Below are 18,429 nucleotides of genomic sequence, written 5' to 3' on the forward strand. Positions count from 1 at the left end.
AGTTAGGGTGAATATGATCAAATATATGAAGTTCTCAAAGAATTAGAAGTATTGACAACTGATTAAAAACCAATAAAGTAGATTGTCTTTGTGTACAATAATCCTCTGAAACTTCTAGTTCATCCTTCTAGGATTTTCTTTTTAAGCTTTTAAAAAAATTATCTTGGGGGAAGGGGAATCTGAGCATGTGAATACAGTTACAAGTAGTTGTGAGCCATCTACCATAAGTGGTAGGCGTTAAATGCAAGCAGCGGGGGTAAGAGGGCTCTTAACCACCAACCCATCTCTCTAGCCTCTTCCTAGACTTGTAAAGGGAATTTTCCTCATTATTTAAGAGACGCTTAATTAAGTTCCTAAAAATAATTTAAATACCCTTATAACTAATTTGTATAACAAAAATAATTTCTCCATGTGGTTTCCTGACATCATATAGAACACAATTCGTGTAAGTTTTATTAGATGTTTTTGTTTTAAATGCCTCCACGTTCATTATGAAACAAATAGTTCTCCCACTAAATAAGGATTGATTAAACTTTATCTAGATTAAACTGAAAGTCTTGGAGAAGTTGTTTGTTGTTCTTTATATTGAAAATACTTCATTTTACATCATGAGCTGAAAATCTTTAGTCTCAGTCATGGGTAGATTGTTGGTATTAATGCTGGTTTGTTGAGATTGGGTTTCATTGTGTAGTGTATATATAGACTCTTTTGGAACTCATTATGTAGCCACAAACTTCTGGCAGTCCTATATTGGTTTTCCCAGTGTTGAGATTGCAGGTGTTGCAAGTTATATGTTTGCCTTTAAAAATATAAAGAGAGGCCTCTTCCAGCAGCTGATGGAAACAGATGTAGAGTCCCAGGGCCATAGGCAGAGTGGGCTGCAGGTGGGGCAGGAGGTGGGGAGTGGGTCTTGTGGAAGAGTTGGGGATAGAGTTAAGCAAGCTGGAGGAGTCAAGAGCACCACAGAAGACCTACAAAGTCAACTAACCTGAGCCCATGGGGGAACTTACAGAATCTGAACCACCAACCATAGTGTATAGGGTCTGGACCTAGGCCCCTACGTATTTGAAGCAGGTATGCACTTAGTCTTCATGTAGGTCTCCTCACAATTGGACCAAGGACCATCTCTATTGCCTGCCCTTGATCCCTTTCCACTAGCTGGACTGACAGCTAGTCAGGCCTCAGTGGAGGAGGATAATTGTTCTGCTCTAACATGATGTCCTAGGGGGGAGGGGTACTTGGGGAAGGGACATGTGAGGATGGGACTGGGAGGAGAGGAGGTTGGAAGTCTGTGACCAGGATATGGAGTGGATGGATGGATGGATGGATGGATGGATGGATGGATGGATGGATGGATGGATGGATGGATGGATAAAAATACAAAGAAACATTGTTTGAATTATATTCTTGCTTGAATGCTACATTAGCTTCTTCACTTAACAGTGCCTTAGATGCTCTTGGCCAGAAGATTTACTTATTCTGGAGTAAATCCTGGTGCCCAAGAGGCCAGAAGTGGGTGTCGAGTCCCTTAGAACTGGAAGTATAGGCAGTGTGAGCTATATAAGTGCTAAGAACTGAACTTGGGCCCTCTGAAAGAGCAACAGGTGCTCCCAGACACTTCATTTTCTTCACTGGTAAAATTAAGATTCAAATAATGTCTATCTCATGTGAAATGAAATCCTATAATGTGAAAAAAATACTTTAAACATTGCTAGGAACTTATTATTAGTAACAATAACTAATAACAAAACAGTAACAACTGTTTTCAGTAAAAGAATCATTTAAGTTTATGAAGTGTAGCTTAAATGTAACTCAGAAAGCCTTAGGTCATTCTTTTTTTTTTTTTTTTTTTTGTTCTTTTTTTTTCCGGAGCTGGGGAAACCAGGTAGGCAATCTACCACTGAGCTAAATCCCCAGTTTTAGGTCATTCTTCTACCAGTTTTGATCTCTGATTTCGATTGAGTTGTCAGTGGCGCCTTGTCATCCTTCTAGTCTGGGTGGGTGGGTGGGTTGGTTGGAGACAGTCTCACTCTAGATCATGCTGACTGACGTATGCAGCACTCCTATTTCAGCCTCCCTAGTGTTGGGATTACAGGTACTTATGTGTCTCTGTTTTTCTTGCAAGGATATCTTAGTCTTACCATGTGTGTGCATGGTACCTGTGGAAATCAGAAGTAGATATTAGATGTCCTGGACAGTTGTGAACTGCCAGGTGAATCCTGTGAATTGGACCTGGATTTTCTGCAAGTGCAAGAACTCTTTAACTGCTGAGCCATTCCTTTGTCCTAGCTTTTGAGACAGATTCTCTCACTGGATCTAGAGCTCACCAGTTTATCTAGGCCATCTGGCCAAAGAGCTTCAAGTAGTCACCTGTTTGCACCACACACCCTACTGCTGGGATTACAGATGCATGCCACCAACCTTGCTTTTATCTGGGTTCTGGGATTCAGACTCGGGTCCTCACCCTTGCACTTTACCAACCCACCCATCTTTGTGGCTATTATCTTTGCCCATTGTAATTTTGTTTCTAACTCTAGTGCTTTTTATGCTTTTATTAGTTCTTTTCTTTAGTGACTGTCTACTGGCTGCATTAACAAAACCAAAAAGACTTTGCTTTATACCTTTGCTCTATTAGCATTTGATTTTATTAATCACTCTTTGAAATATATAATCTTCTTGGCTTCTAGAATGTCACAGTACCCTGGTTATTCATTATAACTTTTCGTAGGTTTTCCTTCTGTTATTTCTATCCTCATTACTAAACTATCCTTGATCTGTTTACTTGAAGGTAATGAAAAGAAGGAAATGAAAAACAGTGCCAGTTTTGAGCCACACATGATGGCATGTGCCTTTATCTCTTGGGAAGCAGAAGCAGTCAGATCTCTGAGTTTGAGGCTAGCCTGGTCTACATAATGAGTTCTAGGCCAGCCAAGGGCTAAATAGTGAGCCCTTGTTTCAGAAAATAAGATAATTTCTCTTCCTTTTTTTTTTTAAATGAAAACCTCTGCTGATATCTGATATACCAGTCTTAAATTGTATACTTCAAATAGGAGTGCCTCATGGTCTTAATGAATCCACTAAAGCACTTAAAAAATGGTTTTAAAGGAATGAATTATGATCATAATTATCTGTGGAGAAGGCAGAGCTAGTAAACTACATTAGTATTATGTTGCATCCATACTCTAGATACAACTGTCTCAGGAGTTCTGTGGAGAAAAAGCAATAACCTAGTAATAAAAATAGGGTGGAATTTAATTAAAAGACAAAGTTCTGAGATTGATTTATTTCACAACGATGTCATAAGGTGTTTTTTTTTTTCTTTTTCTTTTTCTTTTCTTCTCTTTTTTTTTGGAGCTGGGGACCGAACCCAGGGCCTTGTGCTTGCTAGGCAAGTGCTCTACCACTGAGCTAAATCCCCAACCCCTGTCATAAGGTTTTTAAGATGTGAATAATTTGTGGTGGTTTGAAAGAGAATGGTATTTGAATACCTGGTTGTAGTTAGTAGAACTGTGTGGGAAGGGTTAGGAGATGTGACCTTGTTGGAGGAGGTATGTCACTGTAGGTAGACTTTGAGGTTACAAAAGTCCATGCCAGGCCCAGTCCCCAGTCCCTATCCCCAACCCCAACCCCTACCCCTACCCTGTCCTCTGCAACTTTCAGATCAGATGTTAGCTAAGTTGTCTTGGTCATGGTGTTTCTTCATAGCAGTAGAATGGTGGCTAAGACGCATTATAAATGCAAAGGGACACAGAGATAGAAGGCATTGCACTAATGTGGGGTAGAGAGGGCAAAAGAATAGAATTTAACCTAGTGAGAGTATTCAAGTACAACTTCCAAAAAGGATGCCAGAAGTTGAGAACTAGAAATCTATATGTTGGATTTAAGGAATGAGGACCCAGAGTTGATTTTACTGAAGTAGAATTCATGTTGAAGTATGAGGAGGGAGGAGTGGAAGCCTAGAAAAGCATCTAAAGATTAGAGCTGATAGCTTGTGTACATATAGTGAAAAAAGCTCTAGCATCAAATACAAATTGCTGTTACTGTCCTTGTGATGTTTATTTTGCTTTTTATTTCTTTCTTTGCTTTGTGTGTATGTGTGTTCCATGCACATGAGTGCTATAGGTGTGCCTGTGGAGGTCTGAGGACAGCTTGATACAAGTTGCTCTACTGTATGCATAGGTCCTGGAAGTCTGACCTCAGGTCATCACTGAGCCATCTCTCCAGCCTCAGCCGCGCATGTGCATGTACATGTCTAGGTCAGAGGAAGTCACCAGGGTGTAGCCTCTGTTCTCTGCATTATTCCCTTTAGATGGGGTTTTTCTGAACTTTGAGTTTTTTGAGGAAAGTGACAGGTAGGCAGGTGGCACCAAGCTCCAACAATCCTCCTGTCTCTGTCCCCCATACTCCCAATACCCATCATGGCTACTAGAGATCTGAACTCAGGTAAGGACCCTACCCACTGAGTCAACTTCCCAGCCCTTAGGTTCTAGTTTTAACTTGAGTTGTGTATAAAGCTGTAGACTCTAGAAACCAAGTAATCTTGAGTTCCACTCCCAGTTCTGCTAAATTACTAATTTAGCTAAGCTTATGTCTAAGATTCAAATTCCATCTCTTTGTAGTTGTTGCTATCTATAGATTAGTGATTTCCAACGCAGCTATTTGAAGTCCTGTTCTTGATCAGTTTAGTCACTATCCACAAATGAGCAGATCTTACCCAAACTTTTATGATTGCCATCTGTTAATTAGTTGTGGGTAAATCAGAGCTTTAAGAATTGGGTTTCCTAGTTTAATTTTTTTAAAGAACCATTACTAATATATAGTATTATTATTATTATTATTATTATTATTATTATTATTATTATTTAGAGCAGGGGATTCAACTTAGGGTCATGTTAGTAAAAACACTGTGTGTACCCACTGAGCCACATGCCAGCTCTTCTTTATAGATCAGCTCTGACTCCTGAGTACTGGAATTAAAGGCATATGCCACCATGCCTAACCTGAATAAAAACATTGTTAGTTTTATTGCTTTATGTATATGGGTGTTTTGCCTGGATGTATGCTTGTGCACCAAGTATATGCCTGATGCTCATAGAGGCCAGAAAAGGATGTTGGATCTTCTGAACTACAGTTAAACATGGTTGTGAGCTACCATATGGGTGCTGGGAATCAAACCCAGGTCCTCTGTAAGAGCAACAATTGCTTTTAACTTCCAAGCCATGTCTCCACTCCCCAGCATTAATAATTTTTTAAAGAGGAAGCATATAATTATTCATCCATATTAGTATAAGCATCCATGATATTTTAAAGTGAGGTTGAATGTATATTAACTATATAAAAATGACAATTTTGTGCTGTTGAGACTCAACATTTACTACTCAAGCCTGACAACTTGAGTAACATCTCTAGAACCATGTAAATGTAGCAAGAGAAACTGACTTCACAGAGTTCTCCTAACCTATGTAAGCATGCCTTCCCACATAAAACACGCACACAGATATAATACATGGTTTTTCAGGAAAAATTGTGCCAGATGTGGTAACATATGCCTTTAATTTCAGCATACAGAAAGAGACTGAGAGACAGGGGAAAAATGAGAAAATGAGAATTTGATTTAAGTGGGTTAAATGTACTATCTTGTAAAATTCTTTGGATATAACCATGGGTCTGTGTTGTTACTTAACTTTTGTTCCCTGAAAGTTTTAAAAATAGATAAAAATGGTCCCACTTAGGCTGAGTATGGCAGAGACAGAAAGATCATTGAGTTTGAAGCCAGCCTGGTCTGCAAAATGAGTTCCAGGATAGCCAGGGCTATACAGAGAAACCCTGTTTTGAGTACTGCTTATGTAACAGTGTGAACATACTTAAATCATTGAACTATACACTTAAAACTCATTGCCAGAATAATATTTGTTACACTATCAGCATAATTTTTTAAAAAGCAGCTTTGCCTGTGGAAATATATCCCATACTTGTCACCTGTGTCATGGCTAAAAGAATAAAAATACAAGTGAGACTGGTAACTTGGAAAAGAAAGGAATTTAAAGTAACCACTGTTCTGAAAATTTAGTGAAATGTTAGAATTTGATCTTTGGGTGGACTTCAGTCAAGTATATTAGAAGGCTATAGGAATACATGGTTCTTCAAAACACCTTTCCTAAAGTCTGAATTTGAGCAGAGCTCTTTTTTTTTTTTTCTTAAAGCTTCACTGAAGGAAGATGTACTTTAATTACTCACAGTAAGATATTAGCGACAAAGAGTAAATGCTTTAACCCTGCTAGGTAACATTGGTTCCTTATTTTTTTTTTCTCCATCTTTATTAAATTGGGTATTTCTTATTTACATTACAATTGTTATTCCCTTTCCCAGTTTCCAGGCCAACATCCCCCTAACCCCTCCCCCTCCCCTTCTCTATGGGTGTTCCCCTCCCCATCTTTCCCCCATTACCACCCTCCCTTCAACAATCCTGTTCACTGGGGATTCAGTCTTGGCAGGACCAAGGGATTCCCCTTCCACTGGTGCCCTTACTAAGCTATTCATTGCTATGTATGCAGTTGGAGCCCAGGGTCAGTCCATGTATAGTCTTTGGGTAGTGGCTTAGTCCCTGGAAGCTCTGGTTGGTTGGCATTGTTGTTCATATGGGATCTTGAGCCCCTTCAAGCTCTTTCAGTCCTTTCTCTGATTCCTTCAACGGGGGTTCTGTTCTCAGTTCAGTGGTTTTCTGCTAGCATTCGCTTATGTATTTGCTGTATTCTGGGCGTGTCTCTCAGGAGAGATCTACATCTGGTTCCTGTCAGCCTGCACTTCTTTGCTTCATCCATCTTATCTAGTTTGGTGGCTGTACATGTATGGGCCACATGTGGGGCAGGCTCTGAATGGGTGTTCCTTCTGCCTCTTCTAAACTTTGCCTCCCTATCCCCTTCCAAGGGTTTTCTTGTTCCCCTTTTAAAGAAGGAGTGAAGCATCCGAATTTTGGTGATCCTTCTTGAGTTTCATGTGTTCTGTGCATTTAGGGTAATTTGAGCATTTGGGCAAATATCCACTTATCAATGAGTGCATAACGTGTGTTTTTCTGTGTTTGGGTTACCTCACTCAGGATGATATTGAGCAGAGCTCATTAATGGGCAAAACAAATGTGGTATATTCACACAACACTGTAAATTACTCAATCTTAGAGAGCAGGGAAAGTTTGATGAGCTGTAGTATGGAACAATTATGAGAGTGTTATGCAAATGACTACTTAAAACTTTGAATTATAAACTCTGAGGCAGAAACTAGAAGAATGTCTTCTAGGAGAAGAGAGGACCAAATTGTTGCTTAATGGGTACTGAGTTCCAATTTGAAATAATGAAAGTTTTTGGACTTTTGGATAGTGATTACTGTCTCCCAGTGTAAGTGTATTTAATGCCACTGTAATGTAGACCTATCTTTATGGTCTATATTCAAGTGCTCTTGAACGATAAGCTATCTCTCCAGTCCCAAGGGAGATTTTACTTTTTTTAATTACTTCTTCAATCATACTGCTTTTTACTAATCTATTGATCAAATTTGTCTGACTCATCTTGGTTGCATGAGCCATCCATTTCTTCTAGATTTTCCAAATGTTTGGAATTTTAAGTTTTGATGATTATTTTTAAAATGTAAATGGAATCTGTTGTAATGTTTCCTTTTTCACCTCTTGATTGTAATTAGTCTTCTCTTTCTTTTGGTGATTAGCTTGGCTTTGAGTTTTTGATCTTGTTAATCTTTTTGGAACATTATTTATTCATTTGTTTATTTTTATCATCATCATCATCATCATCATCATCATCATCATCCTTGGGATAGGGTCTCTATTCATAGCTCTGGCTGTCTTAGAAATCACTGTGTAAACCAGACTGGCCTAGAACTCACACAGTTCTGGCTGCCTCTGCCTCCCAAGTGCTAAGATAAAGAACCATTTCTTTGTTTAATTGATTTATATTTTCTCCCTCATTTCAGTTTCATCAGTTAGGATCTTGAGTTTCTTTTTATTTGTGTGTGTGTGTGTGTGTGTGTGTGTGTGTGTGTGTGTGTGTGTGTGTGTGTGTGTATGTGTGTGTTTAAGGCCCTTGGAACACTAAATTATTTCTTTGAAATCACTCTGTTTTTTAAAAATATTTTGTCCTGAGGCAAGGAGGGGCACACAGTTGCTGTGTTGGTGTGTAGAGGCCCAAGGACAGTATGTAGATTTGTTTCTCCTCTTCCTCCTTTATGTGGATTTTGGAGACAAAACTCAGTTATCAGACTTGGCAACAAGTGCTTTACTTACAGGCCCATCCATGTCTTTACCCATGAACCATTTCAGTAGACATCTGGGTTTTATGGTTTGTTGTTATTTGTTTTAATGTAGTCACTTATAGTTATGGATTTCCTTCTGTAGAACAGCATTCATGGGATCCTAAAGGTATTGATTTTGATTTTCATTTACTTCTAAGCATTTTGAATATACCTTCTTCTCAAAGTGTAAGCCAAAATTAACATCCTCTCTTTAGTTGCTTCTTACTAGGCATTTTGTACAGCAAGAAAAAAATTACTAGTACAGATGGTGCCAAGAAGTACTAGTTTATCACAGTGTTGATGTGATAAAACTGACCATGTAATTAAGTTTTTGGAACTGATTTCCAGCAGGAATGTGATAGAGTTTGGAATTTGGGACTAGAAAATCGCTAGATGCAGAAGATAATGGGCCAATCTGGTTGGAGTTTAAGAAACTAGAATGCTAAGAGAAATATAAGTGTAGATATCCAGCTCATGAAGTTTCAGAGAGAAACAAGATCTCTGTTGGGAAGTGGACTAGATGCCATTCATGTTATATTAGTGCATGAGAGGGGCAGGGTGAGGATCAGGCCTTCACTGTGACTATGGCCTGAAATTTTTAGTGAGGCTGAATTTTAAAGTAGTGGGTTTCAGATATTTGGTAGAGTTAATTTTAGTACAAAGGTAATAATCAGAGTATTCTATGCTCACTGCTCTCTCAGGTCTATAATTTAATTATATTGTTACCTGGGATTTCATCTAATTCACTCTCGATGGGTGCCAATAATTCTCGATGGGATTAATAATTTTGGGAGAAATTTTGTTTTTGTAGTTTTTCTTGTTTTTCATATTACTGTGTTGGGATTATTTCATTGACTGAAATTTTTATTAGCTGTATTCCTTCAGTTGAAATGTTTGTAATGTTCAAATGGGGCTAGATTGTAGAAGATTTAAGATATATATAGTTCAGAAGTTATAATCTCAGACCAAGGGCCCAGAGTTCTCGGTACTTCCTGTATATCTTCCCCCAAGGTAGAATTTTAACTTCAGGGGACAACCACAACTCTTAACAACTATTCCCTTTATACAGTTGCCAATCCAGCCAGAAAACAACAGTAGTCTCCCCACCAACCCCCCCCTTTTTTTTTTAAACAGTTGGAGGCTAAAGGAACAAAGATAAGGATAGTGTGATGTATGATAGGACTTTAGTTACTCAGTTATAGAGGGAGAAAGAAGGGGGAATGTGGGGATAGATAGGGATAAGTATTAGATCAACTTTGAAAAAAGCAAAGTGGGAGAGAAGCTTGGAGAGGAAGCTTAAGATCCTGTTCTGATCTTCAGATTTTACAGATTGTTAAAATTATGGGAGTTTTTGGTTCAGGAGTATAAAGAAAGGTAGGTTAGGAATAAAAAAGTATACGACTTGTGCATAGGAATAGAGGTGCCCAACCAGGGACTGGATAGAACAGTCTTAAAACCTATCCAAGCAATTCTAAACTAAAGCAAGACTGTTATGAGATATGCAAGAGTGAAGTTTAAAATACCTTTTAAAAAGACAAATGTAAGAATACTAAACCAAGGGGTAAGTGTAATAATAGATTACATTTTTTTGTATCCGTGTTCTTCGTTGGGGGATGAGTTTTGAGTCATGGAGGTGTTCAGCTTGCAATTCCAGTTCAAACTCATAAAACCAGATTTGGGGTGTGTACTGCACCAGGGAATTTAGACGAGTTATGCTTTCAAGGACATTTCTGGCACAGCTGTACTGCATCAAGTCTGTTTCCTCCTTGGTGCTCTCTGGATGATGGAGCCAGGCACGAGTAGGAGCTCATGGTGGCTTTAAGAACCAGCCTAGACAGTAATTCACTTCAGTCCCAGCTTCCACAACCAGGGCAGCTAAGTTAATTACGGGTACTGTCTCTTATAGGAATAAAGATTACTGTGTTTTATCTTGACTTTCTTTCATTGTGTCTTATTGTCGGGACTTCCAATCTACCATCTTACCCATAAGTTCTGTGCTTGAATTCATCTTAGTTCAGATTATTGATCTGAATATTGGTAGGGATTTGTCATTGAGAATTTGATCTTTTACATGAATAACAATGATAATATCAATGACCGTTGTTTGAATGTAAAGGATAGTGTTGATAGTTACCCAGTCGGTTGTTACAGTGAGACGCCTTTTTTATTTTACACTTTTTAAAAAAAGATGTTTATTTTATGTGCATAAGTGTTTTGCTTACACGTATCTATGTGTATATACCACATGCCTGCCTGGTACCCAAGATAGCCAGAAGGTATTGGATCCCTTGGAACTAGAATTACAGATGGTTGTAAGCTACAGTGTGCGTTCTGAACCTGGGTCCTCTCTAATAACAACAAGTGCTCTTGATTGCCAAGCCATTTCTCCAGTTCAGGATGTGTCTTACAGACAGGGGTGTGAGGACATAAATCCAACAATCTGGAACAGAGCGATTTTGGCTAGTTTTGTAGTACAGAGTGGAGTAACTTGTGATAACAAATGGTAGGCAATTCCTACAGTGAATAAAAGAAGTTCAGGACAGATGGTAAAGATAGTCACAGTCTAAGTAAAAGAAATGACTACCACATAGCTGGAGATAGAGCTCTCATACACTGACCCAGGAGAAAAACAAGAAAAACAAAAAGGGATTGTTTAAAATTTAAAAATTATAGTTATAGTTTTTATTTTTTATTATTTTGTTATTTCATGTGTGTGGGCATATTACCTACTTATATGTGTGTGCACTAAATGCATGTAGGAGCCTAGAAGAGGACATCTGATCCTTGGGTACTGAAGTTACTGAAAACGTGAGCTGTCATGTGGGTCCTGGGGACCAAACCCAGGTTTTCTGGAAGTACACCCAGTGCTTGTAACAGCTGAGAAATCACTCCAACCCACTCAGCAGTTTTTAAATACAAGGTTAAATTTCTTGGAAGTATACTTAATCTTAGAAATGCCCCTGAAGGTGTTTGTTCCTGGCTAGAGTTAGAGCATTCCAAATAGTCTGATCCATGGGCAGACAACTCAAGTACTGAGTAATGCTCCTGTAGAAAGTCTCTTAAGACCTTCCCTGTTCTTTCAGACATATGGGCGTTTTACCTTTTCAAAGAGGAGCAGGTCATCTGTAGATTTGTTGGTATAGTGTGAAAGGTTAAGCTTGTGTTAAGAGTTCTGAGACAAATCCTGAAAGCCTAGCTGCAGTGAGACCCTTACCTTGTTGGAAAGGCTGGTTGTCCTTGTGTCCTTTATGAGGATACAAGCTCCAGGTTTGATTCTAAGATCTTGGGTGAAAGGAAGGAGCCAGAAGATGTTGAGCAGCTTAGAACTCTGATCAGGCTTCTAAGAATCAAGCTACAAAGATCAGGCAGGTGGTTTCTCAAGGGACAGTTAGGTAGGGATGCCAGTTGGGATTTGTATATGTTTGGCCTAGGGAGTGACTATTAGGAGGTGTGGCCTTGTTGGAGTAGGTGTGTCACTGTGGGCATGGGCCTAAGACCCTCATCCTAGCTGCCTGGAAGTCACCTAGCAGCCATCAGATGAAGATGTAGAACTCTCAGCTCCTCTTGCGCCATGCCTGCCTGGACTCTGTCATGTTTCCACCTTGAGGATAACGGATTGACCCTCTGAACCTGTAAGCCAGCCCCAATTAAATATTGTCCTTAGAAGCGTTGCCTTGGTCATGGTGTCTGTTCACAGTAGTAAAACCCCAACTAAGACATGAGTGTTGAGAAAAAGCCTGTGGTAGAATAACTTGAAAGGACTTAAGCACAAAAGTTCTCATTATCTTTGTTTTCTTTGCTGTTGCTATGACAAATTAGTATTACAAAAGCAACTTAAGGAACCAAAGGTTTATTCTGGCTTACAGTTCAAGCCTGCCATAACAGAGAAGGTTAGGTGGCAGGAGCTTGAAGCAGCTAGTAACATACCATCTATAATCAGGAATCAGAGTACAAAAAAAAAAAAATGGGTGCTGTTGCCCAGTTTCCTTTGTTCATTTATTTGTACAGTCCCAACAACTAAGGAATGCTGTCATCCGCAGTGAGCCAGGCTTAACACCTTTATGCAACCAAAATAATTCCTCATGACCATACCCAAAGTCTCATTGCCTAAGTGTTCTCTATTCTGTCACGTTGACAGCACTAACCATCATGCCTTGAGAATGTCTCTAAATCTTAGAAAAGAAAGAGATAGGGGAGGGGGGAGAGAAGAGAAGAGAAGAGAAGAGAAGAGAAGAGAAGAGAAGAGAAGAGAGAAGTAAGGCATTGAGTTGGGACCCCTCTTGTTGAACCTGCAGAGATGGTTTGATAAGGTGTTTTAAGATAGATTGGAACTTTTCGATTTTTCCTGAAGATTGGGGTTTATACACAATATAAAGGTAATACCCAAAGCCTTATGAGACCTGTTGAATTATTTTTGGAAATAGAGACTGCAAACCATTATAACTTTGGAGAGAAGTTTTGAGTAGCAGGCAGATCTGTGGATTATCTCTTGTAGGACTACATGGTTGATTTCTGAAGTATTTTTTGTTTCAGAGGGAAATGCTTCTAGACAGCACCAAAAGGTGTCAGTAAGGTTGAATAAACAGTTATATTGTTTGTATTGAGATATGAGTTTGTCGATTTACCAAATCTATGCAGATGAGTGTCCACTCAACTGAATGAGTAAGGAGGAGGTTGACTGAGATGTTCTTGAGGACTGACAGGCCTTCCAGTAGAGCAGTTCTCGCTGAAGGTTTATAATTTAATTCATGGTTTGAGAAGTGGATGGGGGAATGTGGAGATTGTGAAGAGGTGTACACTCTACACAGAAGAATTATGTAGTCTGATAAGAGGTTTCCTTTGTTGACTGGAAGGAAGGATATGTCTTCCTTATTAGAAAAGTCAGAATCATTCTTCATTAACTTCTTCCACTCTTGGTTCCTCCTAATTCTTTTAGCCATACTCAGGAGTGACTGAGGAAATGAATAGCCGAGCTCTCAGTGGCTGGTGGTAGATGGGCAGCCTTGCTTGCTTGCTTGCTTGCTTGCTTGCTTGCTTGCTTGCTTGCTTGCTTGCTTGCTTGCTTGTTTTTAATCCATTCTGTTCCTTTGCAGTGTTTCTAAAGCTTGATCTTGGTATCCTGTGCAGGTAACTGCAGCCTAGCTTAGGGTTAGGGCAGCCTCAGTTAAAAGTCCTCTTCTAGGGCTGGAGGAGAGATGGCTCAGCAATTAATAGCACTAACTGCTCTTCCAGAGGTCCTGAGTTCAAATCCCAGCACCCACATGGTGGCTCACAACCATCTGTAATGGGATCTGGTGCCCTCTTCTGGTGTGTCTGAAGACAGCTACAATGTGCTCACCTACATAAAATAAATCTTTGGGGGGGAAAAGGTTCTTTTCTAGATTGCTGCTTGTGAATAGAGGATATGGAAGGCGTGTTAGGAGTCGAGATAGATGTTAAGTCCTCCTCCCTGTCCTTTCTCCATCCTCTCCTTTCTACCTGAGACTTTTGGCCAGGTAACTGAAAACCTGCCTACCTCTATCTATTGCCCAATCACTGGCTTTAGCCTTTATTGATCAAGGGAGCAAGGTTCACATAACAAAAGCTGGTGTACATGCTTGTCTTGAGGAAACCAGATCTTATAGTACAGAATTTAGTATTTGATTACAAACAGCGTCAGACCAATCCCTTACACCGTATTCTTAATCAAGATAGAAACAGAAAAAGAGATAATTCAGTGGCAAAGTGCTTGTTAAGCAAGCATGAGGATCTGAGTTCCACTTACCAACACCCACATAAAATGTCAGTCATGGTGTTATGTACCTGTGATCTCAGAGCTGAGGACACAGAGACATGAGGATCCCAAGGAGCTTACTGTAGTTTATGGACCTTTTAGAATTGGGAGAGACTACTACTATTCCAACTACTGAATTTCTCTGTTGCTAGTTACTATCTGAAACGTGTACTTGGTGTGTGTGTGTGTGTGTGTGTGTGTGTGTGTGTTCTATTATCCCTGTTGTACTGCTACAGAAACTAAAGTACAAAGGTTAAAGTTCCTATCACTACCTGATGTAATCAAGATGCCAGTCCAGTATAGGTTCCATCCTGTACTTCTAATCACTCCACCCTTTCTGTTAAGTACTGTTGGGAAAATAGTGGTATAGTTCCCCATCTTGGCTGGCTTTAAAATCAGACTCAGTCCTTTAGAGCTCTTCCAAGTATAATAGGCCCAAGATAAAGAGAAAACATGCCTCTCTGCTTTTTAAGTTGGGCCATCAAGAGTGATTACTTTGATTGGGATCATGTGGTTGAGGGCAATCACTATTTTTTTCCTTTTAGGAAAGAAGAAAAAAGTTGAATGGAGTTTGGAATTCAAAACTTACTGATTATTGGCAAAACTCCTTTTCTAATTTCTAGCTCTTTGGTTGTGGAAAATGGAGGTATCACCAGGTTGGAAACGTTTTCCACCCCCTCCTTGCAAAAATAGTAGCCTTGTACTTATTTGGAAGGCTGATACAGTACCAGGGCATCTACCCAAACTATGTTTGAAGTGGTCTCTTCTTAGCATTCAAACTACAATGTTTACTTTTCTTTTTTTTTTTTTTTTAATGCCTGTGTATCATGCAGATTGTCCCTGGGTCATAAGTGTCATTTGCTCTGAAGTCATTCTTCTGCTGTCAACCACGTGACTGAAATCAACACAGTCATTCTTGCTGGCCCAGCTTTAAAACAAGTGGCCAGTTTATTGACATATAGCAATGACCTGTTTGTGTGAGAGAAAAATTATCAATCTATTATCAAATTATTTTGTGCCTAGATCAATCCTAACTATATTATCTCTTTGTGATTACTTTGGGGTTTTGTTTGTTTGTTTTTAAGTTTGGGTTTGTTGTTTTGAGTTTTTGAGATAGAATCTTGCTGTAGTTGGGATGGAACTCATCATGTATGTCAGGCTGGCTTTGAACTTGTGGTAATTTTTCTAATGCTACTGCCTCCGAAATGCTAGTTAGGATCACAGGCATGCACTATTCTGTCTACCTGTGATTACTTGTACTTAAGAGTTTGTGGAGCAGGGTTTTTTTAGTTGTTGTCTTTAAATATCTTAATTGACTTTCTTCTTTAATCCGTATAACAGAATAAGTGTTCCTAGAGCAGGTTCAAAACTGGTCAAGGTCATTACTTCTATGGCATCATTTCTCTTACCTTCATAGCACAGGGTTCATTACATGTTATCCTTTATCATGATGTCAGACAGGGAACAGTTTTGTCTCCTGTCATTAGATTATTCAGTAGACTTATTGAAAATCTTGAAATCTTTTCTTCTTCTCTTCTCATTTCTCCCTATACATTTATCTGAATAAAATATTTGATAGAATTATTATATAATGCTTGCCTAATAATAATTGCTCCTTGTTCACATTTAGAACAAGGAATAATTATATACCTACTGACCAAGGTGTCTTTGACAATCAAAAGATTATCATGTGTTAGATATTTACAGTAGTTTCTGGCACATAAAAGACTCTATAATTGTCATTTAACTGTTGTTTTAAAACGCCTCTCATTAATATAGTAATTTATAAACCACTGGTTGATGGTTTAGAGAATGTATTTTTATTATTAGTGCCTTCATTTTTATTTATATGACACAGGATCTTACTCTATAGCTCAAGCTGGCCTCAGACTTACTTACAGGAGGTCCTAGAACTTGTGGCAGCCTGCTGCCACAACCTTCATAGTACTAGGATTATAGGGATTTGACATCACAACAGAATACAAAATGTATTTTTAATACATTCCATACCTGAATTTTTTCTCTCACAGTATCTTATTTTAGGCTTTTTATTTGGCACAGTGCCTATATGAAAATAGTATAAATAGTTGATTTCAACTGATAAGCTGTCATTTGATATTTTGTTTTTTTGTATTTTTTAGGGTAATTCTGATTCATTGCATCCTTGAAGAACATCAATAGAAGAGGGGGAAAAAAGATGGGTGTGAAAACATTTACTCACAGCTCCTCTTCCCACAGCCAGGAAATGCTGGGAAAACTAAATATGCTACGAAATGACGGACATTTTTGTGATATCACTATTCGTGTCCAGGACAGAATCTTCCGGGCTCACAAGGTGGTACTAGCAGCTTGCAGTGATTTCTTTCGAACCAAACTTGTGGGCCAAACAGAAGATGAGAACAAAAATGTGTTGGATCTGCATCATGTTACAGTGACTGGCTTTATACCTCTGCTGGAATACGCTTACACAGCCACTCTGTCCATTAACACGGAAAATATTATTGATGTTCTAGCAGCAGCCAGCTATATGCAAATGTTTAGTGTTGCTAGTACATGCTCAGAGTTCATGAAATCAAGTATTTTGTGGAATACACCTAATAGCCAACCAGAAAAGGGTCTAGATGCTGGACAAGAAAATAGTTCCAACTGCAATTTTACTTCTCGAGATGGAAGCATTTCTCCAGTGTCTTCCGAGTGCAGTGCTGTGGAAAGGACCATTCCTGTCTGCCGAGAGTCCCGGAGAAAACGCAAAAGCTACATTGTTATGTCTCCTGAGAGCCCTGTAAAATGTAGCACACAAACAAATTCCCCCCAGGTACTGAATTCTTCAGCTTCCTATGCAGAAAATAGAAATCAGCCAGTTGATTCTTCTTTAGCGTTTCCATGGACTTTCCCTTTTGGAATTGATAGGAGGATTCAGCCTGAGAAAGCAAAGCAGGCAGAAAATACCCGGACTTTAGAGTTGCCTGGCCCATCCGAGGCAGGTAGAAGGATGGCTGACTATGTGACTTGTGAGAGCACAAAAACTACCTTGCCTCTAGGTACAGAAGAAGATGTCCGGGTCAAAGTAGAAAGATTAAGTGATGAGGAGGTTCATGAGGAAGTGTCCCAGCCCGTTAGTGCATCTCAGAGCTCACTGAGTGATCAGCAGACGGTGCCTGGAAGTGAACCAGTTCAAGAGGACCTTCTGATTAGTCCACAGTCTTCCTCTATAGGTATAATGCTTCTTATATTTTCCTATCTTTTTATGGTCAATTCAAATATTTAAGTTTTTATTTTATGGGCTCAGTTCTATAGAAATCATAATTAAAATCAAGTTAAAACATAATTGAGTGTGTTTGTTTTGGAGGCAGGTTTCAGTGAATAATCGTGGCAGGCCTGGAACTCACCGAAGTCCAACCTGCCTCTGCTTGCAGAGTACTGGGCTCAAAGGCAGGAGCCGCCATATCTTGCTGATGATTGGGTTTTTAAAAAAATAGTATTAGCACTATAAATTTTATGTATGTGTTTAACAAGTTACACGTGAGAAAGAACAAAGTTCAATAGTATATAAGGGACAAAAGTAGAAATAAAAATTGTGGATTACCTTTTGTTTGTTTAAAGAGAGGGTCTTGCATTGTAGTCCAGGTTGGCCTTCAACTGGTGATCCTTTTGCCTCATACTCATGGTTGCTGGGATAACAAGAATATACCACACCCAGTTATGAATACAGAAGAAGATAGGCTTTGAAAATCTATTTAAAGAAGTTAGGCATTTCTTTAATGATGTGGGCTGTAGTCCTAGCACTAGCCAGAATAGTAAGCACACTTCCATTCTCAGTTACATAGTCAAGGTCTAAACTATATTAGACCCTGTGTATGGGGTAGGGGATCCACTTATTGTTTTGTTCTTTTTTAAATGGGTAAGGGCATTTGCTGATATATCTGAGACCCTAAGTTTGAACCCTGGAGCCTGTGATCGATTATGAGAGAGAGAGAGAGAGAGAGAGAGAGAGAGAGAGAGAGAGAGAGAGAGAGAGAGAGAGAGAGATCTGCAGGCTTTAAATGTTTAAAAAAAAAAAACCCAAAATATTTATTGAAAATTTAAACAGTGTGCCAAACATGATTCTATATAAAGAGAAGACACTGTTCTTATAATACAGTGTGTAAGAAGAAGGCATTTGTTGTTCTTATAAAAAAGAGGATACTAGCCCAAATGGAGAAGCAGATATGTCAATAAATTACTACCAAAAAAACTAGTAAAGACCCTGTGTTAGACAAGTTAAAGGCATTGTTATAGTAATCGTGAATCTAGTGCAAAGTGATGTACAGAAAAGCAGGGATACATGGATCAGCGGGGAATGAGTGGCAAGTCCAAAG

The 18,429-nt window shown here is 39.0% G+C and overlaps 1 protein-coding gene across 4 annotated transcripts in view; it reads left to right on the plus strand.

The window, feature by feature from the left end:
- The window catches only part of Zbtb44 (zinc finger and BTB domain containing 44), a 43,236-nt gene that overhangs the window by 5,734 nt on the left and 19,073 nt on the right, over positions 1-18,429 (plus strand). For all 4 annotated transcript variants that reach the window (XM_032909632.1, XM_032909635.1, XM_032909633.1 and 1 more), the window contains exon 2: positions 16,213-17,286. In XM_032909632.1, coding sequence (XP_032765523.1) covers positions 16,269-17,286 — 1,018 coding nt within the window. In that variant the 5' untranslated portion in view covers positions 16,213-16,268. The remainder of the gene's footprint in view (positions 1-16,212; positions 17,287-18,429) is intronic.

The sequence above is a fragment of the Rattus rattus genome, chromosome 8, assembly GCF_011064425.1.
Source record: "Rattus rattus isolate New Zealand chromosome 8, Rrattus_CSIRO_v1, whole genome shotgun sequence".
NCBI lineage: Eukaryota > Metazoa > Chordata > Mammalia > Rodentia > Muridae > Rattus > Rattus rattus.